Genomic DNA, 26,925 nt, shown 5'->3' with positions numbered 1-26,925 from the left:
GTATGAGGTGACTACCTCAAGCTCTAAACCCTCAAAGGTAGCAATAACACCTGTGGGAAGAAGGGCATTCTTCTTACCAAACCACATTACCTTTGTTTTGGAGGGGTTCCGAACAAGGTTAAGGATAGAGAAAGCTTGTTGAACACTAAGAAATCTTTGTTGTAGAGCATTTAACACAAAATCTGGGGAGGGGCCAGCTGAGTATTAGACTGTATAATCTGCATATAAAATGGATGGATGAGAGAGCTTCCAACTGCCTGAGCTATGTTGTTGATGTAAATTGAGAAGAGTGACAGGCCTAGGATCAAGCCTTAGGGTGCTCCGTTGGTGACAGGCAGTGACTGAGACATCAGATATTCTGCCCTCTTTGAGAGAGGTAGTTTGGAAACCAGGCCAAAGGCCAAAGACCCCTCAGAGACACCAATATCCCTTAGCCGGCCCACAAGAATGGAATGGTCTACCGTATCAAAAGCTTTGGCCAAGTCAATAAAAATAGCAGCACAATGATGCTTAGAATCGAGGGCAATGGTGACATCAGTGAGGACCTTAAAGGTTGCAGTGACACATCCATAACCTGAGCAGAAACCAGATTGCATATCCGAGAGAATAATATAGACATCAAGAAAGCCAGTCAGTTGATTATTGACTAGTTTTTCCAACACTTTTGATAAACAGGATGATAAAGGATGAACTGTGGCTGCCTTCCAAGCAATGGGAACCTCCCCAGAAAGGAGAGACAGGTTAAAAAGGTTGAAGATAGGCTTGGCGATGATAGGGGCAGCAACCTTAAAGAAGAAAGGGTCTTAACCATCTGACCCAGATGTTTTTGGGGGGTCAAGTTTAAAGAGCTCCTTTAGCACCTCGGACTCAGTGACTGGCTGCAGGGAGAAACTTTGTATCGGGGCAGGGGAAAATGAGGGAGAAGCATCAGGGATAGTCACATTAGAAGGGGTGGGAGATGAGGAAATGTTGGACGGGCAAGGAGGCATTGCTGAGTCTAATAAGAATCCTGACTTAATGAGCTGGTGATTAAAGAGCTCAGCCATGTGCTTCTTGTCAGTAACAACCACATCATCAACATTAAGGGACAATGGCAGCTGTGAGGAGGAGGGTTTATTCTCCAGGTCTTTAACCGTTTTCCAGAACTTCTTGGGATTAGACCCACAGAGAGAGAACTGCTCCTTAAAGTAACTAACTTTGGCCTTCCGGATAGCCTGAGTGCACTTATTTCTCATTTGCCTGAACGATAGCCAGCTTTGAAAGGTCTACCTTGCCGAAAAAGTTTATGACCAGGAAGGTTAACGTCAGTATACAAAACACTCTTCCTTAACCACATCTCAGTAATGACCAACACAGAAGACTTTATTTCACCTTTTATTCTTTCAGTTTCTCGAGAGTTTAGGTTTTGAAAACATGGCTCAGGGTGGTCTTGTTTTTGGCCACGTTTTGTGCCATTTTAGGTGGCTTTTGGCTCAGGAGTGGAGTAAATTTAGAAAATCCTTAGCAGCTTTCCCACTAATCATTGCTATAGCATAAAGGCTATGGAATTACTCAATGTCATTGCCTTGGCTAAATGTTAGCATTGTTGCCAATTATGACTGTGCTGGCTTACTCATTGTATTCCCTTCTGTATTTACACAGAAGACTTAGTAAATGAATCATCAACAGATAAAAAAAATGTTAAGTATTTTTGCATATATATATATATATATATATATATATATATATATATATATATATATATATATATATATATATATATATATATATATATACAAAAAACAATATCGTGCTCATGTGTGTCTTTCAAGAAGTCAGTGCAATATATTTTTTAAGGTGGTAAGAGTACACTGTAGCAATACATCAATGATTTGTCACTTGTGGTATTACTATATTCAAACCACGTGACATTTCAGAGCGGGATCTTCCCCAGCGCACGTACTACTATAGTAGCCGTGGTTTAAACAGCACTTTAACAGTATGCTTATGAATGTAGAATGAATGACAAAGGTGGAAGAAGCATGCTCTCTTTCAGGCAGTAATGAATGAAGACTGTTTACGGATTTCGAGAGATGTTACCGCAAAACGGTGAGTTTCTCTGACAAATGCTGAAATGTGTGATTGAGATAATTGTAACTTTTAAGAAATTATTGATTTAGCTAGCATTTTGCTCTGGTCAAGGTCCTTAGTGCGCCTTCCTACGTAGTGAAAGGATACGCACTAACCGCCCTGATCCAGAGCTATCATGCAGCGTGAACTTCTGGATATTTACGTTCTGACTGATATTATTATTTGCAACTTAGCTTTCAGTTCAGTTTTATGGTATATCGTGCAGTGATTGGAAGTGTCGTTTTACATTTTGGTGATCGACTAATGAGAAAAACTCTAAAAATGTTGTTATTTTTTTATTTATTTTTGTCTTCGAGGATCATGCGGGGAAATGTAGGTACATTTATAGGTCACCTCAGTTACTGGTAGTTTGCTGTTATTGTAGCCTACATTTGCGTAAGGACATGAAATAAAATTGTGAGTTTATTGTTGGTTATTTGTTATTTATACTTTATTATAATAATATTTCAAAGCAACTGTGATGAATCATTCCAGACGGCTATGCATTATTAAGTGTTCAATAAGCAAAGCATAGCTGTTCACCTTGTTCGACTCGGTGGGTAGTTAAATGTTGTATACATTTTTTTTTTGTAAACAAAGAGATGATCAATATTTAATGAATAGTTTAAATGGTAAAAATTGTAAAATATTTTAAATCAGTCAGGTTGTTGTAGGAACCTAGTGCATGTTGTTCATGTCAATTCATGTGATTAAATCTGTCGCATGAGCGCTCACGCACACTCAGACGGCTATATCTCAACCTTATTCTCGGAATATTATGTGTGTCATCAGGTAGGCTACGCTAGCCTAGACATAATAATAAGATAGTGTAGCACAACACGACCCACTTAGGTCTCCCATACAAACTGTCAAGTGAGTTGAAAGAGGCGCCTCCTCAAAAATCCCCTGAGCACCGAGATTAACGGGGGTGAAATGAATGTGCGCTACCGTCACTAATGGCAGGCGACACGTAGGGCAAATGTTTCATTTTCTCATAAAGTCATCGTGCTCATCCTTAACATAAGTGTGTGTCAGGAAAGAGGGCATGTGACACAATGAAGACAAAGCCTTACAAGCAGGCGGAGGAGCCAGCCCCTCTTTCAATATCGATCAAAAGTGTCTAGTCGGGTGGTAGATTCCCTTTCAGCACACAAACTCAGTTTCAGAGAAAATGGTCCAATATATATATGTAGTCTATGCACTTACTGAACCAGTGTGCTGGTCTATGGTTCTGTAGAAGCTGCAGCTTCTGGGCTATGATTTATACATTCTGAATTGTAAATGCCATGCTAAATGCGTAGGTTACTTGTATTCCTATGCGTTAATGATTCAAATTTGCATTTGTTTTATATAGCCTATCTCCTAGTCTCGTTTGTCAGGCAGCAGTTCCCTTATGCCTATTTTCCCAACCTGGTTTCATAGACTAGACGAACATAGTAGACGTAATATGGTAAATGTAAATCTGAGATACTCAAATTAGGGAGTTTCAAGTTCCAATCTCATTGACTGACAATTTTAGCATTTTAGCTAATAAGCAACTTTTCAACGGCTTACTGTTTTTGGGCTACTTTGCAACTACTTAGCATGTTAGCTAACCCTTCTCCTAACCCTAATTTGTTACACTATATTACAGCATTTAATTTGTAACATATCATACCATATCGGTGATGGACATCCAAAAAGTAATACATACCATACGAAACATAACATATCATATTAAATGGAGTGTCTTGGTTTATGTACAGAATAATACAGAATGCTCTGAGACCAGGTTGATTTTCCCAGTGCTCTAGTGATCCATTCATTCACCCCTAGCATCATAAATGTGACCGACCAGCTTGATTCGGTCTTATGTAGCAAAATGTGAAATTGTGTTTTTACATTGGATAAAAGTAGAGACTCAGAGCTAGAAAATGGTTTATCATACATTACAGTTAAGGAACAATGGGAAAGTAATTATGCTTTGAAAGTTGATGAAATTGTAACCCCACTTTTGAGAAAATGGCCCTTCAATATTTTTGGTGCACCTACTGGAGTGCTCTTCTTTGCCTACACACATTCAAATCAAAATCAAATCAAATTGTATTGGTCACATGCACCGAATACAACAGGTGTAGACCTTACAGTGTAATGCTTACTTACGAGCCCCTAACCAACAATGCAGTTTAAAAAAGTATGGATAAGAATAAGAAATAAAAGTAGCAAGTAATTAAAGAGCAGTAGTAAAATAACAATAGTGAGACTATATACATGGGGGGGTACCGGTACGGAGTCAATGTGTGGGGGAACTGGTTAGTTGAGGTAATATGTACATGAAGGTAGAGTTATTAAAGTGACTATGCATAGATAATAACAACAGAGTAGCAGTGGTGTAAAAGAAGGGGAGAGTGTGGGGGCCCAATGCAAATAGTCTGGGTAGCCATTTGATTAGGTGTTCAAGAGTCTTATGGCTTGGGGGTAGAAGCTGTTTTACAAGCCTCTTGGACCTAGACTTGGCGCTCCGGTACTGCTTGCCATGCGGTGACAGAGTGAACTTTGACAATTTTTAGGGCCTTTCTCTGACACCGCCTGGTATAGAGGTCCTGGATGCAGGAAGCTTGGCCCCAGTGATGTACTGAGCCATTCACACTACCCTCTGTAGTGCCTTGTGGTCGGAGGCCGAGCAGTTGGCATACCAGGCAGTGATGTAACCAGTCAGGATGCTCTCGATGGTGCAGCTGTAGAACCTTTTGAGGATCTGAGAACCAATGCCAAATATTTTCAGTCTCCTGAGGGGGAATAGATTTTGTTGTGCCCTTTTCACGACTGTCTTGGTGTGCTTGGACCATGTTAGTTTGTTGGTGATGTGGACTCCAAGGTACTTGAAGCTCTCAACCTGCTCCACGACAGCCCCGTCGATGAGAATGGGGGTGTGCTCGGTCCTCTTTTTCCTGTAGTCTACAATCATCTCCTTTGTTTTGATCACGTTGAGGGAGAGGTTGTTGTCTTGGCACCACACGACCAGGTCTCTGACATCCTCCCTAAAGGCTGCCTCGTCGTTGTCAATGATCAGGCCTACCACTGTTGTGTCATCGGCAAACTTAATGATGGTGTTGGAGTCGTGCCTGGCCATGCAGTCATGAGTGAACAGTGCAAGAGGGGACTGAGCACGCACCCCTGAGGGGCCCCAGTGTTGAGGATCAGCGCGGTGGATGTGTTGTTACCGACACTTACCACCTGGGGCCAGTCAGGAAGTCCAGGATCCAGTCGCAGAGGGAGGTGTTTAGTCCCAGGGTCCTTAGCTTATTGATGAGCTTTGAGGGCACTATTATGGTGTTGAACGCTGAGCTGTAGTCAATGAACAGCATTCTCACATAGGTGTTCCTTTTGTCCAGGTGGGAAAGGGCAGTGTGGAGTGCAATTGCATTATCTGTGGATCTGTTGGGGCGGTATGCAAATTGAGGTGGGTCTAGGGTTTCCAGGATAATGGTGTTTAGGTGAGCCATGACCAGCCTTTCAAAGCACTTCACGAGTACAGACATGAGTGCTACGGGTCGGTAGTCATTTAGGCAGGTTAACTTTGTGTTCTTGGGCACAGGCACTATGGTGGTCTGCTTGAAACATGTTGGTATTACAGACTCGGACAGGGAGAGGTTAAAATGTCAGTGAAGACACCTGCCAGTTGTTCAGCGCATGCTCGCAGTACTCGTCCTGGTAATCCGTCTGGCCCTGCGGCCTTGTGAATGTTGACCTGTTTAAAGGTCTTAGAGAGAGCGTGATCACACAGTCTTCCAGAACAGCTGGTGCTCTTATGCATGTTTCAGTGTTATTTGCATTGAAGCGAGCATAGAAGTAGTTTAGCTCGTCTGGTAGGCTCGTGTCACTGGGCAGCTCTCGGCAATGCTTCCCTTTGTAGTCTGTTATGGTTTGCAAGCCCTGCCACATCCGACGAGCGTCAGAGCCGGTGTAGTACGATTCGATAATGCAAGAATGGCGCCGACAGAGATGGTTGCCTCGCTTCACATTCTTAGGAAACTATGCAGTATTTTGTTTTTTAATGTATTATTTCTTACATTGCTACCCCAGGAAATCTTAAGTCTTATTACATACAGCCGGGAAGAACTATTGGATATAAGAGTAACGTCAACTTACCAACATTACGACCAGGAATACGACTTTCCCGAAGTGGATGCTGTTTGGACCACCACCCAGGACAATGGATCGGATCCCAGTAGGCGTCCCAAAACAACGATGCCGCAGAAGGGGCAGATGGAGCGGTCTTCTGGTCAGGCTCCGTAGACAGGCTCATCACTCACCGCTCCCGAGTATACTACTTGCCAATATCCAGTCTCTTGACAACAAGGTAGATGAAATTCGAGCAAGGGTTGCCTTCCTGAGAGACATCAGAAATTGTAACATTCTCTGTTTCACAGAAACATCGCTCACTCCGGATATGTTATCAGAGTCGGTACAGCCACCCGGTTTCTTCATGCATCGCGCAGACAGAAACAAACATCTCTCTGCTAAGAAGAAAGGCGAGGGAGTATGCCTTATGATTAACAAGTCATGGTGTGATCATGACAACATACAGGAACTCAAGTCCTTTTGTTCACCTGACCTAGAATTATTTACAATCAAATGCTGACTGCATTATCTACCAAGAGAATTATCTTCGATTATAATCATAGCCGTGTATATCCCCCCCCCCCAAGCAGACACCTTGACCGCCCTGAAATAACTTCTTTGGACTCTATGTAAACTGGAAACCATATATCCTGAGGGGCATTTATTGTAGCTGGGGATTTTAACAAAGCTAATCTGAAAACAAGGCTCCCTAAATTTTTATCAGCATATCGAATGTGCGACACGGGCTGGCAATATTCTGGATCGTGGCTACTCAAACTTCAGCGACGCATACAAAGCCCTCCCTCACTCTCCTTTCGGCAAATCTGACCACAAATCCAATTTGTTGCTCCCAGCCTATAGACAGAAACTGTTCCGGATAGCCTCAGACAACAACATTGATGTATATGGTGATTCAATGAGCGAGTTTATTAGCGAGTGCATCGGTGATGTTGTACCCACGGTGACTATTAAAACCTTCCCCAACCAGAAACTGTGGATTGACTGCAGCATTCGAGCAAAACTGAAGAGCGAACCACTGCTTTTAATCATGGCAAGGCAACCAGAACCATGACCAAATACAAACAGTGTAGCTATTCCCTTCGCAAGGCAATCAAACAAGCTAAGTATCAGTATGGAGACAAAGTAGAGTTGCAATTCAATGGCTCAGACACGAGACGTATGTGGCAGGGTCTACAGTCAATCACGGATTACAGAAAGAAAACCAGCCCCATCGCGGACACCGACGTCTTGCTCCCAGACAAATTAAACAACTTCTTTGCCCAATTTGCGGACAATACAGTGCCACTGACATGGCCCGCTACCAAAACCTACGGGCTCTCCTTCACCGCGGCCAACATGAGTAAAATATTTAAACGTGTTAACCCTCGCAAGGCTGCCGGCCCAGACGGCATCCCTAGCCGCGTCCCCAGAGCTTGTGCAGACCAGCTGCCTGGTGTGTTTACGGACATATTCAATCAATCCCTATCCCAGTCTGCTGTTCCCACATGCTTCAAGAGGGCCAACAACATCTCCGCCCCACTGATCCTCAACACTGGGGCCCCACAAGGGTGCGTTCTCAGCCCTCTCCTGTACTCCCTGTTCACCCATGACTGTGTGGCCAAGCACACCTCCAACTCAGTCATCAGGTTTGCAGACGACACTACAGTTGGTAGGCTTGATTACCAACAACGGCGAGACGGCCTACAGGGAGGAGGTGAGGGCCCTCGGAGTGTGCTGTCAGGAAAATAACCTCACACTCAATGTCAACAAAACAAAGGAAATGATCGTAGACTTCAGGAAACAGCAGAGGGAGCACCCCGTATCCACATTGACAGGACAGTAGTGGAGAAGGTGGAAAGTTTTAACGTGTTAACGGTACAGGTTCCCCAAGGGCACCCCCCCCCCCCCGCTCAACTCAAAAGGTGGCGCACAGAATGCAAAAGTATTCTTAGAAATATTTAACCTCCACACATTAACAAGTCCAATAGCTCAAATGAAAGATAAACACCTTATTCATCTACCCAGCCAGTCAGATTTCTAAAATGTTTTACGGTGAAAACATAGCACATATTAATGTCAAACCACCACAAAGACACAGACGATATACAACCATTTTGTCGAACAAAAGATGCAATCACAAACACAGGATTAAAATTAAAATAATTCATTAACCTTTTGAAAATCTTCATCAGATGACAGTAATAGGACATGTTACACAGTACATTTATGTTTTTTTCAATAATATGCCATTTATATCCATAAATCTCCGTTTACATTGATGCCATGTTCAGAAAATCCTCAAAAATTTCCGGAGAAATTATAGACAGCTCCGCCAGATAACAGAAATACACATCATAAACTTTGACTAAATATACATGAAAAAAAAAAGTTTGAAATATCCAATAAATGTCGTTCCACTTCATGATTGTGTCCCACTTGTTGTTGATTCTTCACAAAAAAATACAGTTTTATATCTTTATGTTTGAAGCCTGAAATGTGGCAAAAGGTCGCAAAGTTCAAGGGGTTCAAGCTTAGTATCTATTTCATCTGACCACTTTTTTATTGATCTAGTAACTGGTGCTTCCTGCTTTAATTTTGGCTTGTAAGCAAGAATCAGGAGAATAGAATTATGATCAGATTTGCCAAATGGAGGGCGAGGGAGAGCTTTGTGTGCGTCTTCGTGTGTGGAGTAAAGGTGGTCCAGAGGTTTCTTTCCCCTCTGGTTGCACATGTAACATGCTGATAGAAATTTGGTGGAACAGATTTAACTTTCCCTGCATTAAAGTCCCAAGCTACTAGGAGTGCCGCCTCTGGGTGAGTGTTTTCTTGTTTGCTTATGGCGGAATACAGCTCATTCAATGCTGTCTTAGTGCCAGCCTCTGACTGTGGTGGTATTTAAACAGCTACAAAAAATACAGATGAAAACTCTCTAGGTAGATAGTGTGGTCTACATCTTATCATGAGATACTCTACCTCAGGCGAGCAAAACCTTGAGACTTCCTTAGATATTGTGCACTAGCTGTTATTTACAAAAATACATAGTCTGCCAACCCTTGTCTTACCAGACACAGCTGTTCTATCCTGCCGGTGCAGCGTATAACCAGCCAGCTGTATGTTGATAGTGTCGTTGTTCAGCCACGGCTCCGTGAAGCATGAAATATTACAGTTTTGAATGTCCCGTTGTTAGTTTAATCTTCCGCGTAGATCGTCTATTTATTGGCCAAAGATTGCACGTTTGCTAGCAGAATGGAAGGAAGTGGGGGTTTATTTGATCGCCTACAAATTCTCAGAAGGCAGCCCACCCTTTGGCCCCTTTTTCTCCGCCTCCTCTTCACTCAACTCACGGGGATCTGGGCCTGTTCCCAAGAAATCAGCATATCGTTTGCGTGCGTCGGGCTCGTCAAAGGAAAAAAAGGATTCTGACAGTCAGTGGTGAGTAATTGCAGTCCAGATATACAGAAGTTATTTTCGGTCATTAGAGATGGTAGCGGCAACATTATGTACAAAATAAGTTCAAAAATAAGTTACAAACAAAAAAACAATCAGTTGGGAGCACGTGAAACGTCTGCCTTCTTTTCTGGTGCCATTTTAGTGAAGGTAGCTATGATATGGTCATTCAGCATTGTTCACACCCTCTTAAATCTTAGCCCCAGCCATCTCTTTAAGGATTCACATGTGAGGCCATGTGCTAAACAGAGTGAATATGGTAATGTACTAAACAACCAACGATGTCAAGACTAAAGGCTGGTTTATACTACCTATCGACATGTCTGTAGAGGGTTGTCGCAGTGACATCATGAACATTCTATTGTTGTTATGAAAAAGTATTAACACAAAATGACAGGCAGTCTGTTGGTTCAAAACAGCATAATTGGTGTATTTTAACACCAATAAACCTATCGTTTCAAATTGAGTTTATTATATGTCAATCTAGCAAACCAGGCAACTAAAATAAACTTTCTAAACAAGGTTTTGGTTAGTTTCTAGTTTGTTAGCCAGTTCAAATAATGACCAAATCATATCGGACAACGTCTTAACTATAACATATTTTTATTAATTATTACAGTAAAATAAACTCACAATAAGTTAATGGCGAGCTAATTATAGAAAATAACTTACGGCTGTGAGTGTGACGAAATAAAAGCAGGTAATTTTACTGGAGCATTTTAGAACTTGGACACTGTCTAGTTGTCCTAACATTATATCCCAATTTGACTTTGGTGCAGATCATGATTTTCTTCACATTACTGTCTGGTACACACATACTATATCAAATAAAATACATGTTTATTTGTCACATGCACAGGATACAGAAGGTGTAAACGCTACAGTGAAATGGTTACTTGCATAGTGGAGCCTTTTGTTTAGACATGTAGTTAGGTAGCTAGCTAGCTATCCCAACTCATAATGTCACTTCCATGGATGAATCTGCAGGTAGCTAAAGCTAACCAACTGTGTTCAATATTAGCTAGCTGGCTAACATTGGGCTATAAACTAGTAATGCAAATGGCTTTCTGAGATACAAATACTATTACTAACATTAGCTAGCTAGCTAACAGTATTCTTTAACTTGCAATGTAAACATCTTTCTGAGAAAATTAGAAATGTATAATATCTAAAAATGTATGTCGCTAGACTCTCTTACCTGTGTGTATAGAAAGTGAACACCCCCTTTTAAAAATGTTTTGTTGCCTTACAACCTGAAATGGAAACACATAAAAACAGACTTTATTTACACACGGATAACCTACAATGTCCAAGTGAAATTTTTTCTCTCCAAAAATCTCTCTAATAAACAGTAAAATACCCTATTTGGATAGGTGAACACCCCCCAGAGTTAATACTTGGTGGAACCACCTTTTGCTTGAATTATAGCCACGAGTCTCTTTGAATACGTCTCTACTAACTTTGCAGACCTAGACTGTGCAATATTTGCCCATTCTTCTTTGCAGAATTGTTTAAGCTCAGTCAAATTGCATGGTGACCGCTCATGGACTGCACCCTTCAAGTCCTTCCACAGATTCTCAATAAGATTTAGGTCGGGGCTCTGACTAGGCCACTCAAGGACTTTCTCCTTATTTTCCTTCAGCCACTGTACAGTTGCTTTGGCAGTGTGCTTTGTTTCATTGTCATGTTGAAACGTGAACCATCTTCCCATTTTTAACTTCCTGGCAGAGGGCTGCAGGTACTCCTCAAGAATCTGTCTGTATTTTGCACTGTGCATTTTCCTTTCTATCCTGACAAGTGCTCCAGTCCCTGCTGAAGAGAAACACCCCCACAACAGGATGCTGCCACCGCCGTGCTGTACTGTTGGCATGGTGTTCTTTGAGTGGGAAGATTTATTGGGTTTTTGCCAGACATATCATTTTGCTTTCTGACCACAGCACCTTTTGCCACTTAGCCTCGGAATCTACAATGTGCATTTTGGCAAAGCTCAAACAAGACTTGATGTGGCTTTTTTGAGGACTGTTTTTTTCTTGCCACCCTCCCATGGAGGCCAGATTTGTGGAGCGCTTGTGATAATGTGGTCACATACACACATTGACCAGTCTTTGCCATAAAGGCCTGAAGCTCCTTCAAAGTCTCTATTGGTTTCTTGGTAGCCTCTGTGATCAGTCTCCTCCATGCCGGTCATCCAGTTTGGAGGGACGGCCTGAACTATCCAGGGTCTGGGCGTCGCCATATGCCTTCCATTTCTTAATAATGGTCTTAACTGTGCTCAGAGGGATAGACAACACCCTTTAAATCATTTTATTTCCATCCCCTGACTTGTGCCTTTCCACAACTTTATCTCGTAGATCTTTTGAAAGTACCTTTCCGCCCGTAGTGGATTCTTTGCTTTGAATTGCACTACTAAGCAGTGGAGTCCTCTATCAACAACTGCTTTTATTCTGAACTAATCATAGTCACTACAATTGATCACAGATGGAAGTAAATTAGCTTGATTTGTTATCTGGAAAGTGTTTGGTTATACCTCAGAAAATGTGAAATTGCAATTCTAATTCTTATTCAAGTAGGGTATTTTACTGTTTTACTTTTAATACATTTAAATATTTATTTTTCTCCACTTGGATATTGTGGGTTACTGTGTGTAAATAAAGCCTGAAATGTCAAATGTTGTGTTTTCATTTCAGGCCCTAAGGCAACAAAACATTTTGAAAGGGGGTGGTGACTTTCTATACTCACTGTACATGGATGACCGCTTCTCCCTCTCTGTCACGGATGCCATGGTTGCCCTTCATTTGAAGATGTATAAAACACCTGTCTCCGGATTACAACAGCCTTCTGTGTGTTCTATTTTCAACTCCTTCTGCATATTTGCAATCAAACGGCAGAATTTTCTCCATCTCTTTAGCTGTCATGCTCTGCTTCCACCGGGCAGAGCTAGCAGGAAGGTTCTTGTCTTTTTCTGTGGTCAAACCAACAAGGCTCGTAATTTAACAATTTTATTCGTATTTACAGATGGCAATGAAAGTTCACATGTTCCAAAAGACATTTCTGCCAAAAAAAAACACATTTTGATAAAAAGAAAAGTATGTTAAAGTGAAATGCCTGTCCTGTGAAGTAGTGACGTGCAACATACATTTGTGACTCGTTTCAGGAAATTAGGTGTAACTGGGAAATTAACAATTTTATTATTTAAGCATCCATCTTGAACAGCCATAGGGTAAAAATTCTGCTCTGCCACACAGGAGAGTGTTGCTTTAGTGTTGCTCTTGTAAAAATGTAATTGGTTTAACAAGGCTTCTTGACCCACACTCATTTCAGAAGTATTTTTTGGTCAAGTAAAGACTGGGCTGGTCCAATTTGTTAATTTCTCCTCTGCACATCACAGGGACTGAGTCATCTCTGTAGCTGCAGGGTTAAATCTTTTTCAGTTAAAAAGACAAAAGCAAGATGTAACACACTCTTTGGCTGAGTCTTTGCCTTAGAGTGCAGTTTAACTGCTTAGAGTGCAGTTTAATTATATAACTGCTTTGACACAAGTCACTCAACAATTCCGCTGTATAAAATTACACAAGCCACTCTCTAATATTAAGGAAGTCTTGGTTCTGCTCACCTGAGTTAGAATACCTCATGATAAGCTGTAGACCACACTATTTACCAAGATAATTTTTATGTATATTTTTTGTGGTATTTACCACCACAAACTGATGCTGGCACCAAGACCACACTGAACAGGCTTTATAGGGCCATAAGCAAAAAATAAATAAATGCTCACCAAGAGGCAACGCTCCTAGTGGCCGGTGACTTTATGTGGTCTGATCAAGTGGATGCTAAACTACACTACTGTTTCGCTAGCCCAGACAGGAAAATGTTCTGAGATTCATCCGATGGCATTGAAGAGTTTAGCACATCAGTCAATGGTTTCATGAATAAGTGCATCAACGACGTTGTCCCCACATTGACCAAACATACATATCCCAACCAGAAGCCATGGATTACAGACAACATCCGCACTGAGCTAAAGGCTAACCCTTCCGCTTTCAATGAGTGGGACACTAATCCAGACCCTTATAAGAAATCCTTCTACGCCCTTCAATACAGGACCAAGATCGAATCCTACTACTCTGATGCTCGTTGGATGTGGCAGTGTTTGCAAACTATCACAGATTACAAAAGGAAAACCAGCCGCGAGCTATCCAATGGCATGAGCCTACCAGACAAGCAAAATACGTGTACCTTCTAAGCACGCTTCGAGGCTAGCAACACTGAACTATGCATGAGAGCACCAACTGTTCCGGACGACTGTGTGATCACGCTCTCCGTAGCCAATGTAAATAAGACCTTTAAACAGGTTAACATTCACAAGGCAGCAGGGCCAGATGGATTACCAGGACACATACTCAGAGCATACGCTGACCAGTTGGTAAGTGTCTTCACTGACATTTTCAACCTCTCCCTGACCCAGTCTGTAATACCTATATGTTTTAATTAAGCAGACCACCATAGTCCCTGTGCCCAAGAACGCCAAGGTAACTTATCTAAATGACCATCGCCCCGTAGCAATAATAGTCATAAAATGTTTGAAAGTCTGGTCATGGCTCACATCAACACTATCATCCAAGACACCCTGGACCCGCTCTAATCCACATACCGCCCCAACAGATCCACAGATAACGCAATCTCTATTGCACTCCGCACTGCCCTTTCCCACCTGGACAATAGGATCACCTATGTGAGAATGCTGTTAATTGACTACAGCTCAGCGTTCAACACCATTGTGCGCCACAAGCTCATCATTGAGCTAAGGACCCTGGGATTAAACACCTCCCTCTACATCTGGATCTTGGACTTCCTGAAGGGCCGACACCAGGTGGGGAAGGTAGGCATCCACACATCCGCCACGCTGACCCTCAACACGGAGGCCCCTCGGGGGTGCATGCTTTGTCCCCTCCTGTACTCCCTGTTCACCCACGTCTGAATGGCTGCGCATGACTCCAACACATTAAGTTTGCAGACGACAAAACAGTGGTAGGCCTGATCACCAACAACGATGAGACAGCCTATAGGGAGGTCAGAGACCTGGCAGTGTGGTGCCAGGACAACAACCTCTCCCTCAAATTCAGCAAGACAAAGGAGCTGATTGTGGACTACAGGTTTTTGGTTCTGTTCCCTGTACTGGTTTTCACCCCCTGATCTAATCAAATATATTTGATGAGATTTTAGGCAACAACACAACAGGCACAATCTTACAGTTCACAGAATATCCTACTTTAACCTACCTCACATGCATGTGTAGCCTAGTTTAAATACAACCAATGAAGACATGGGAATACAACCTAGCAGTCTTACAGCATTTATCTGACACCCTGTGTTCACGGAGGGAGTCTGTACGAGGCCTGGCAGGGTATTATACGTTTGCGACGTCGTCACAGGAATCTTCCCCTTATTATGGCTAATTAAATGTTCATTAACAGTGTCATTTCTTATCCTTGCCATATGTATTGTCAATCAACTAACTAGTCCATGACTTTAGATGTCCTCTTCTTTCAGGGCATTAACAGAAAGTCCAATTACTTCCACAGGAAACGCTTGTAAGTCACTTCAACTCACAGCTCTCTTTTGATGTTGGCAACAACTGCTTGATCACTCCGGGGTGTAGCTAGCGAGCATCACTCTGGCTGGTAGCCAGCTTGTTCGATTGAAATTCACAGCAATCCAAATGGCGAAATGACAGTCAGTATGTGTGTGTGTGAGGTAGAACAGAATAAGAATAAGAATAAGAAAGCCTGTAGTTTTACAGACGCCTATATCTCCCATTAGAAAGACAAGACAACCTCCAGAGTATTCCAAACAGGACTTTATTGCCATATTATAGATGGGAATGGTCTAAAACGGACTGAAGGTATGAGAATACAATAAGTACAATATAATGTAAGAAGACAATAGCAGTAGGCAGTAACAATAACAAGGAGAGCAAAGGGACTGAATAAATACACTGCAACAGTGAATGGCAGGCTATTATATAGTAACAGGCGATAACAAAGGACGGTGTGAAATGAATAACAAATAGATGATAGGAAATACTGGCTAATTGCTACTGACAATAATATAAGTAATAACACAATAGTAATAAGATGGAGAAACGAAGCAACACCAACTGTACTAGCACACAATGCAACAGTAACCACAATAAAGAACAAATAACAAACTTACATTCTTTCACACACCCCAAAGCCATCGATCCAACCACCCTCTCTCACAAGGAATTTACACTTGGAAGGAAAAAGGGATTTACTTATACCCTTGTGAGAGCATGGGCTGGGCTGGCTGTGAAATCACAATCCCAAAGGATGGGTGATATCTAGACAACTCGGCACCAGCCCCCCAAAAAAGTAGTAATTTATCCTAACGTCCAGGAGGGGGAATTCTTTACAATGAGGTATGAAACAATCCTCTTCCAGAACAAGCACATCCTCTTTCTCCAAATTAGGTTACTTTCTGAATTCGGCTCCTCTCCAGTCTTTTTATTTATTTTTATTTTACCTTTTTATTTTACCTTTTTACCCAAACTTCCCGAGTGGCTCCAACGCTCTAACCACTAGGCTACCCTGCCGCCCTGAGTGAGTCACATCTCTCAACATCTCTCAACTCCACCACATTACAAAACCCTGCCAAGTCTGAGTACCTAGGCAATGTACCCCTAGAGCTCCTCTGAGATCGCCAGGGACCCTCCCAATGCCATCTCTTTATGCCTACGGCCTTTCCCCTCAGGGCTAGTTGCCTTTTCCCCCCGACCTCAACAGATTTGTCTACTGCAGCTTGCAGCACTCTTGCTGGGCCATCCCGCTGACTGTCCAACTGCAAGACCCACATGGAGTCGTAAGGGTCGACCAAATACTTTTTTTGTGCACAATCTTCTCACTCTACAGAGGGATGGTGACCTTCCTTCTTCCCACGACCTTTGTTGGACCCACATAACTGGTCTGCCTCCCAATGTTCGCCCTGACACGCTTCAGCGGGGCTTCCTCTCCAGTGTCAATGGCGGTCCCACTTTGTCACAACTTCCTGGTTGGTGAACAGTAGTCCTTGAAGGTCCTACATGACATTCATTCCCACGATGACGGGCAATTGTTGTGGTTCCCTACTCTCTGACGGAGGATGCTTCAAGATGAAGACACACTTCCCATGTAGTTTTCTTCCCATGCACTTAATGTCTGTCTCTAGACAGACAAAAACAGGAATATCCAGCCCTTTGGTGGCTGTGAAACGCACCCACCTTGCACATGACAGTTCTAGATCACCAGATAGCTAGATCTACTCCAAAGTGCTTTTTTATTCAATTTAAAGTTTTATTAGAAATGTAAAGTTTTTCTCAGAAAGGAGTCTATAGATATAAAGTATTTTGCCTTTAAAGGATTGTGCTGTGACAAGAAGGGTTTCAACTTAATTCAACTGAGTTCTAAACCTCCTCTTGGAAGTAAATCATTTACATTACATTTAAGTCATTTAGCAGACGCTCTTATCCAGAGCGACTTACAAATTGGTGAATTCACCTTCTGACATCCAGAGGAAATTACTTGTCTAATTTGAAGATATATATAAAAAATGGGATCTTGGCACATTGAATTAACTGCAGAGCTCTTGAAAGGATTTCAGTGTAGTGGTTTTCTGATGAAATAGGTCTGAAAAGGTCCTGATTCCTAGAGTATGCCAAAGATTAAAGTTGGCATCCCTCAGGGCTTTTGGCAAGTCTGGGTTGCCTACTATAGGCGAGTGAGAACATATTTGGGAGGAAAAGCCCAGGTATTTCTTACAGTCCCTCTACGCTAGTAGGCTGCTGTAAATCACAAAGGTTTTGGCTGTTGCCCACTTCACTGAAGTTATTAATGAATATAATTGAGCTTAAGGGCAAAGAACCACTGGATTGGGCTTCTATTTGAATCCACGTTGACTCTTGTCTGTTTGTGATCCATGTTAGCATGTTGCGGTTTTGGGCAGACCAGTAGTACAATTGAATGGAGGGAAGGGCAAGACCACCCTTAGATTCAGGTTTCGATAGAGTGGAAAACTTGATCCTAGGTTTTTTATTGCCCCATATAAATTTGGTGATGCTTTGGTTAGTTGTTTTGAAAAAGGAAACTGGGAGATAGCATGGGAGCATCTGAAATAAATAGTTCAGTCTAGGGAGGACGTTCATACGGATGACATTAATTCTTCCTACTAAGCTAATTGGGAGGGAGATCTAGGTTTGGAGATCGTTCTTGATTCGATCCAGAAGTGGAAGATAATTTTCCTTGAAAAGGCTTTTCAGATCTGGTATGAAGATCCCGAGGTATTGAAACCCCTGTGTTTTCCATTGGAAAGGACATAGTGTCTTCATAGAGCTGGTGAGTGTAATATTGAGAGGGCAGACAGTGGATTTGTTAAAATTGATCTTATAACCTGAAAACTTGCCATACTGAGCAAAAGTGTCTAAAATGAGAGGGAGGGATTTCTCATGGTTGGATATGTAGAGCAAGACATCATCCGCGTAAAGCGAAATCTTGTGCTGCAGGCCGCCTGCAGAAACACCCATAATACTTGGATGGCTCCTTATCAGCTCTGCCAGAGGCTCCGCCCCCAACAAGTAGAGCAGGGGGGACAGCGAGCGCCCTTGTCTTGTGCCCCGTTCCAGAGGGAATCTGTCAGAGTTCAGTCCATTTGTAGTCACCATGGCATTTGGATGAGAGTATAGTGATTTGATCCATTTAATAAAATTGGGGCCCATATTGAACTTTTCTAAGAATGAAAACAGAAAGCTCCACTCCATCCTGTCAAACACCTTCTCAGCATCCAGTGAAGCCAGCAGGACAGGGGTTTTCTGTGCGTTTACTTGATCAATAATATCAAAAAGACGGCGAACGTTATCAGAAGAGTATCTGTCTCTCATAAATCCAGTATGGTCCGCTTTTATTGTTTTGGGAAGAAGAGTGTTTAGTCTTTTGGCGAGCAATTTGGTAATTATTTTGTAGTCGAAATCCAACAAGCTTATGGGCCAGAAGGACGAGCAGGATAGGGGGTCCTTGTCCTTTCTGAGCAACACTGTAATGCGAGCTGTGGGCATTGAGTCTGGGAGAACCTTCGTTTTTGCAAAAATCCTACAGCATTGGTATGAAGATAGGGCTGAGCTGGGGCCAAAAAAGCTTTGTAGAACTCTCTGGGGAATCCATCTGGGCCTGGAGACTTATTAGGTGGCATGGAGGTAATTGCCTCCAGGATCTCCTCAGGACTGAAGGGGGAGTTGAGATCTTCTTGGTCGGTCTCTGATAGTTTAGGTAGCGAGATTCCCTCTAGGAAAGAGTGGACTTCTGCATCCATGTGTTTTCTCTCAGAGGTATATAGTTTGCAGTAAAAATCCTGAAAAGTTAAATTGATATTTTTTGGGTCATATGTGACCTCGTCCTCTGCTGTTCGGATAGCCATGATTGTACACTCTGACTGCTCCTTTTTTAATTGGTAAGCAAGCAATCTACTGGGCCTATTGCTATACTCATTGTATTTCTGTTTAGTAAAGAAAACTTTTTTTTAAATCTCCTGAGTGTAGTCCAAATTCAGTTTGGCTTTGGCTGCTTTAAGATGACTCCAGGAGGTGCTGTCTCGGGATTGTTTATGTATTCTTTCACAGCATTCCAGCTCCTTCTCGAGATCTAGCCTGTGTTCTTCCATTGCTTTTTTCTTAGAGGAAGCATATGCGATTAGATGACCTCTTAGTGTGGCTTTAGCAGCGTCCCACATTGTGGCCGGAGAAACAGGAGAACTTTGTTGTCTTGTGTGTATGTTGTTGTCTTCCAATGTATGGAACACTTCGTTTGATAGCACAGAGGTGTTGAATTTCCAGCTCTTTGACCTCGGCATGTTTTTGCAGAGGTCAAAGCGGAGGTGGACAAAGGCGTGATCTGAAAGTGCTATGGGGCCGATTGTACATGTGGCTGAATTTACGAAACTCTTTGGGATACAAATGTAATCTATACGGGAGTAGGTGCTATGGACATTAGAGTAGTATGTATAGTCCATAGATTAGCTATTTGTCTCTCTCCAGATATCTATCAGTCCCATCTCTTTAGTAAGAGAGTTCAACATCTTCGCAGATCTAGGATTTGTGGTGGGGACTTGAGATGATTTGTCTAGGGTTGGGTTAAGGGTACAATTAAAATCTCCGGCCACCCCACCAAAGGAAACACAATGCTCATTGAACAGGGTTATCATTTTTGACAATGAAAGCAGGAGTATCTGTGTTAGGGGCGTATATGTTTAAGATAGTAATTGGTTCACCATATAGTGACCCAGTTATCAAAATAAATCTCCCCTCCGGATCAGATATGTTTTTGTCAATTATGAATGGAACATTCTTATGGATAAGTATGGCTGTCCCTCTACTGTTTGATTTGAAAGATGAGAAATACACCTATCCCACCCAAGCTCTGCGGAGTTTGGCATGTTCGGCATCACAGAGGTGTGTCTCTTGTCATAGAGCGATCTCTGCTTCTTTATTTTTTAGAACACATAGTATCTTTTTCTTTTTATTGCATGCCCTAGACCATGGTGGTTCCATGTCAATAGATTTAAGGTACTAGTTATCATCATCGAACAGTAATCGAACTTTAGTGCAAGTCATCGCTGGGTAAAAGTGGATAGTAGTTACAGCTGCGTTCACATAAAAGGAAAATAAATGATGTACATAAAATAACAATCTCTGAACACCCCAGCCGAGTTTCCAGACAACTTGACACATCCCGTTGGATCTATTACACCCCCCCACCCCGCTCAGTCTCAATTCTGTGTTCTGGAAAAAACTAAAAACCGGGAACAGTTAGCAACGCACAACGTCTCCCTCACCAAGGAAATGCCATCATCCTCTCCACCCCGCATTGAGTAAATGACACAGTAGCCCCCGTCCAAACCACACTAAAAGAGGGAGAAAATAAAATCAATAGCCCAGCCTACATATACCTCCCCCAAGGGACATAGGGAACCCCAAGTAATAATAGCAACAAAAAAACAGGGAAATAAAAGTAGGTTGAAACATTAGTAGGCCTAGGTTAAGCTATAGAGCCGATCCCTCTCAGCTAAAGGAAAATAAATATAAATTGGACGGCTATAATGACATTTAGCGGGGCGGGTGGGTCTTTGGATATCGGCTATATGTTGTCTTACCTCCTTTAGTAATAGCATTTAGTCATTGGTCCGTTTCTCATTGACCAGGATTGTCTTTCAAAAAACGTTTTGCCTCTTCAGGAGTTTTGAAGTTTCGCAAGGCTCATTGGTGAAGAATCTTGAGCTCGTTTGGGTATTTGAATCCCCTGAAGATGCCTCGGTCAATGGAGTATTTCTTCACTTCGTCAAACTCTCTGCGCTTTCGGCGTATTCCAGCTGACAGGTCCTGGTGTAAAGTGAGTTTGGCGTTTCCCACTGTGATGGTGTTGTTTTTCGCCGCCTGTAGGACTCGTTCCTTATCGGTGAATCTCAGGAAACGTATGGTGATTGGGCACGGTGGTTGTCTGGCTGCTGGTGGGGGCCTCAGTGCTCGGTGAGCTCTCTCTCTCTCTCTCTCTCTCTCTTGAGTTCTATGGGCCTGTCGGTGGACAGGTGGAGCCACTCGGGAAGTTTGTCTTGCAGGTAGCGGATCAGTGGCATGTTTCCCTCTTCTTTTTCGCCCAGATTTAATAAAACACAATTATTCCTTCGCCCCCTGTTTTCCAGGTGCTCTGTTTTCTCTTCCAGATGCTCTATTTTCTTTTTACCATATGCTATTGTTTCCATGGCATCTGTCAATAAGATTTCCATGGATAGGATTCACCCCTCTGCCTCGTCCAGGCGCCCTGCGTTTATGGTTATCTTGTTGTTGATGTCAGGCAAAGCGTTTTCCAGGATTGTCACCTTGCCCCCTATCGCACTGAGCTGAGAATTAATGGCATCTAATTTAGTGTTGAGTTAGTCACATCATGCAGCATGAGAATGAATTAAAAATCAAAACATATAGCCAAACGTTTGTATCACAACTAAAGTTACATAAATAAGTCTAAATGAAGCATTTAGGAGGACATGTTTCTTTGTTAACCCCTCAACACAGAATAGAAGCATGTGCGCAATCAGTCGGAAATCGTTTAGAGAAAATATCCTTTCTATTTTATTCAGATATGTTCAATTGTATTTTTAATAATATAAAATAATTTTATATCTTACCTTTATTTAACTAGGCAAGTCAGTTAAGAACCCATTCTTATTTACAATGACGGCATACCCTGGCCCATTGTGCACTGTCCTATGGGACTCCCAATCACAGTCAGATGTGATGCAGCCTGGATTTGAACCAGGGACAGTAATGCCTCTTGCACTGAGAGATGCAATGCCCTAGACCACTGCGCCACCTGGGGGCATCATCATCATCATCATCATCATCATCATCATAATAATAATGCCATGGAATTCTCCGAAATCTTGTCTGCTAAATTAATTAGCATATCCCACAGCCATATGGCATAGCCATAACAGGGCCTAACATAAGGACAACTCAGATAATGCTATTCTGTTCTTCTGAAATAGACTCCATTTTCTTCATATCATGTTTCTTTAGACCTGTCTAAAATAAATAATGGATTCATTGTGATGGTGTAGGCTATATTACAGTGATTTATTATCATGCAGATGTTAGAAAGGTCTACATCAGTGGCTTGTAGGCGATGCGTGGAAGCCATGAGATGCTAAATGTGTTTCTGTTAATTAACGGTCAATTATCATGAGACGGGCAGTTATTTGCTTGACAATCACCGTCTGACAAAATTCCATGATCCCCACACCATCCATCTCCATATTAGACTGGGACCCCTTTTTAGTTTGGTTGATCTAAAATGGGTCACAGAATAGTTCACAAAATAGCATACTGTAACCCACCTCACGTGCACGTGTAGCCTAGTTTAAAGCCAACCAATGAAAATGTACCAATACAACCTAGTAGTCTGAGAGCATTTATATCAGATAGCTCAATATCAAAACAAACAAGTAATAGGGAAAGCCACATCTCTCAACTCCGCCACACATATCTATAGACGCCTTTACAGGGTGGGTTCCAACGTGTTTTCCCTTTGAGAGATTTCGGAGTTGTTGCAGGTAAATTATATTCATTACTCACAAATAATTGTCTGGGTTGTCACACAGTTCCAGGCTGATAAATGGAAAAACAAAACAATATAGTCTGGGTGTTCTAACAGGTTCCAAAATGGTAATGATGTTGAGAAAGGGTAAACCCATGAATGTCAGAAAATAATGCAAGATAAATTCAATGGTTTACACAGTTGAAAGCAGGTTTCTCTTTGGCATCTTCCATACAGGCCTTCTACACTTCCAATTATACTGAGGCCATCTTTACCCATAATCCTTTTATGCTGTCCAACAGGCCGTTAGGTGTCACAATAGTCATCAAGTTGGGTTTCTGTACATACAATAAACAGTTGTCATACAATTCTATATTCAATAACAAATCAACCAAAATATATTTTATACTGTACATTTTCTTTATGTACCAAAATGGGTCTAACAATGACCATTAAGGTTGATGACTAGATGAGTCATCAAGGTTAGTCAACAGAGAGTCGTTTTCAGTTGAGATGCACCAACTAGGAGTTGTGGTATTACTTGTCTATCGTGTGGTTTTTGGTTGTTTGCTAATTAATTCTCAGCAAAGAAGCACTTTAACCTGCAAATGACTGAACATGCTCAGTGTCACGTTCGTTGTATGGATGAGACCAAGGCGCAGCGTGATTTGAATACATCTTTAATGAAGGAAGAACACTGAACAAACTATAGAGAAACAACACAAATTACCGTGAAGCTATATAGAATAAGTACAGGCAACTAATACATAGACAATCACCCACAAATTACCCAAGGAATATGGCTGCCTAAATATGGTTGCCAATTAGAGACGACGATAAACAGCTGCCTCTAATTGAGAACCAATCTAGGCAACCATAGACATACAAAACACCTAGACCAGTAAACAACCCCATAAACATACAAAAACCCTAGACAGGACAAAAACACGACAAGCCACCCCTTGACACACACTGACCTAACCAAAATAATAAAGAAAACAAAGATAGATAACTAAGAACAGGGCTAAGGTCAGGGCGTGACACTAAGGGCCTTGACAAATCAGATGTACATTTCCATAAAGCCGCACATAGTCATGTATGTGTGACTCACTATGCACATAACTCAGCTTCTGTGTCCTTCCAGCAACTCACTCACTCATTCTTCCTTTAGTGGCCCCTGAACAGGCAGTTAACCCACTGTTCCTATGCTGTCATTGCAAATAAGAATTTGTTCATAACTGACTTGCCTAGTTAAATAAAGGTTAAAAAAACATGGAAATGTCTGTGGACAAATGCTCTGCAAATAAAGTGTTTTAGAGTTAATCTTGTGAATCTTGTGTTTGCATACATTCAAAGGTTTTATATCACACAACCACACAACACAACAAAATAGGAAATGTGACCTCGATTCTTCTCTCTTTCCCTCTCTCTCTCTACCCTCCAGATACTATGCATGAGACGACCATGACTCAGATCAGCGTGGCGGCCACCAACTGCAACCTGACCTACTTTGATGACCGCGTGCCCCTGGTCGTGCTTTACAGTGTGGTACTGATTATCGGGCTGCCCGCCAATATCGTTACTGTCTACCTGACCTTCCTCCAGGTGCGCCGCAAAAACGTCCTGGGCATCTATCTGTTGAGCCTGTCCGTGTGCGACCTCATCTACCTCTGCACCCTGCCCATGTGGGCTGACTACGCGAACATGGGCCACCAGTGGCGCTGGAGCTCCATGGCTTGCAAGGTGACGGGCTACTTCTTCTTCAACAACATGTACATCAGCATCTTCCTGCTGTGCTGTGTCTCCAGCGACCGATATGTGGCCGTGGTCTACGCCGTGGAGTCGCGCGGCCTTCGCCAGCAGAGGCTGGCAGTTGCGGTTACCATGGTAATCGTCCTGGTGGTGTTCATGGGCCACGTGCCAGTTTTTACCATGATGGAGGGCAACGTGGTAGAGAAGAAATGCTTCGAGCCGGGCCAGAGCACGCTCACAGTGACGGGTTTCAACTACGCACGCTTCGTCATTGGCTTCTTGGCCCCGCTGGTCGTGCTGGTGGTCACCAACCGTGCCATCCTGGCCAGCGTGCAGGCCAGCACGGGGCTGCAGCCGTGCCAGAAGGAGCGGGTGCGCTACTTGGCGATTGCCGTGGTTATCCTCTTCCTGGTGTGCTTCGCGCCGTACCACATCATCCTGCTGCTGCGCGCAGTCACCTTCCACATCCCCAAGCTGCAGAAGACATGCGACTTCGAGGAAAGAATCTACACCCCTTACACTATCTCTTTGGGCCTGTCCACCTTAAACAGCGCCATCAACCCCATCCTCTACGTGCTCTCCAGCGACAACATTCGCAAGGAGCTGCGTCGCGGCCTGAAATACCTCCGGGGCGGGCCACCCTGCAGCCGCGTTCCACCGACAGTAGCCAGCACAAGATGCACAACTCCAAGAACTCGTCAGAAGTGGTGGCCGCCATACTGGATGTGGCGAAGCATGACAGAGGAAGGGTAGGGGTTTGATATGTGAGCCAGAGTGGAATGCAGATATGACTGCTGAAGGAACTCTGGGATGGTGACTTGCAGGTACTCTGGAATATTAAACAAACTCAGCATAGAGCCAGGTGGAACCCCAAATATAGCAAGCGCAATGGGAGACAATGTATTCCAGCCATCCCAGAAACTGACTGGAATGTATATGATTGAAATGTGTCAAGCAGGACTTCAACCCCACTTTAAGTTAATTTCTGCCTAATTATTTGTTGTTCGTCTCCGGTTGAAGAAATTGGGTCATTCCTGCTATGCGGTACCTTTTGGACCTCATAACTTTTGTATTCTATTTTTTGTATTCTATTTTTAGTGTACTATCAGAAAAATGGAAACATATTGGTCAAGATCAGGCACTTACATTTTTTGATAATAAATAATAATAAAATGATAATAAATAAAGCAATTATGATAAAAAACATTATTTGATGGGAGAATTTAACTAGGACTATAAAATAATGAAAACATTTTTTAAATAGTGTATTTTATGACTAATATTTCTCATGGAAGTTGATGAATAACAACCGGGGACAAAAAATACCTACATCTACTGAAGAAAAGTGTTCGAAATGCATAGAATTCCCTTTCAATATCCTTATTTTTGTGATTTTAAGGTAAAGGACACCTGACTTTATATTTAAAGCCTTTTAGAATCCACATTTTACACTGAATAAGAAGTAATATACTGAATCCTGGGGACAGAAAAGGCACCACATACGGATGTAGGAATTACCCAATTGTCAATGTTTGCCAAATTCAGCATTTATTTGTGTCCATGTGAAAAGTTTGAAACTTGACTGCTCTGGTGCTAATGTAGAAGTGAGAAACAGATTTTCTATTAATATTAGTATACTAGTATTTGTTAAAGAAATTGTGCAAAATGTGATACGCTGCGATACATATTATACATATATTGTGTTTGTCTCTAGAAACGTAGGTGATTTCACAGTAGATGAGACATAGATCAACAGCATGCTCTTACAGTTTATTTTATTTTTAGTGTTTGTTGTGTTTTTGGTGTTGTGTTTTGCAACATGAAGATATAACCTTTTATATACGTTTAGTGTTTTTCATCCTATGTTGCAGACCTTTTTAAAAGTTTGTAAAAAAGCAAAGGCTTGTTCTTGTTATTGAAACATTTCATCTCGATGAGTATTATTTATACAGTTTTACTGTACATTTTTAAATAAACATTTGAAGTAAAATGTGACATTTCAGTTTCATTTATTGAAGTGGAAGTCTGTCCAGATGTATTTTGCTCCTACAGGTGAGATGTGAGTTTCACACTATAACGGGAACAAAACAAAGAATGAGAATACATAGGCACTTCGAAGTATTGACACAAAAAAAAGCATAATAAAAGCTTTATTTCACTAAATACACTGTCAGCTTCTTTTAGTTTGCGCGTATAGTCTATATTACATGTGGTTCCAGCATTGTGACATAGAAAAAAAACAGCATTTGATGTTAAAAGAATCTGAACATGCAGATGAAGGTGTGCTCAGGAACGGTCTCAATACAAAGAGCATCCGGTAAGCTTGTGGTTTGGAACATTGTTTTTCGCCGCCAAAAACATGCATAAAAGTGTCACGTCTAGC

General features: G+C 42.1%; 1 protein-coding gene across 1 annotated transcript; it reads left to right on the top strand.

The window, feature by feature from the left end:
• Positions 1 to 1,966: 1,966 nt before the first annotated feature.
• On the top strand, positions 1,967 to 26,537 carry LOC135505829 (probable G-protein coupled receptor 132). The gene is given in 3 exon segments (XM_064925007.1): positions 1,967 to 2,088; positions 24,235 to 25,167; positions 25,170 to 26,537. Coding segments are annotated over 3 exon segments (1,110 nt in total). The 5' UTR covers positions 1,967 to 2,045; the 3' UTR covers positions 25,304 to 26,537.
• The last annotated feature ends 388 nt before the right edge of the window (positions 26,538 to 26,925 follow it).

The sequence above is a fragment of the Oncorhynchus masou genome, chromosome 19 (assembly GCF_036934945.1).
Source record: "Oncorhynchus masou masou isolate Uvic2021 chromosome 19, UVic_Omas_1.1, whole genome shotgun sequence".
Classification (NCBI taxonomy): Eukaryota; Metazoa; Chordata; class Actinopteri; order Salmoniformes; family Salmonidae; genus Oncorhynchus; species Oncorhynchus masou.
The sequence above is the reverse complement of the archived record's forward strand: the minus strand, read 5'-3'. Positions and strand labels throughout refer to the sequence as shown.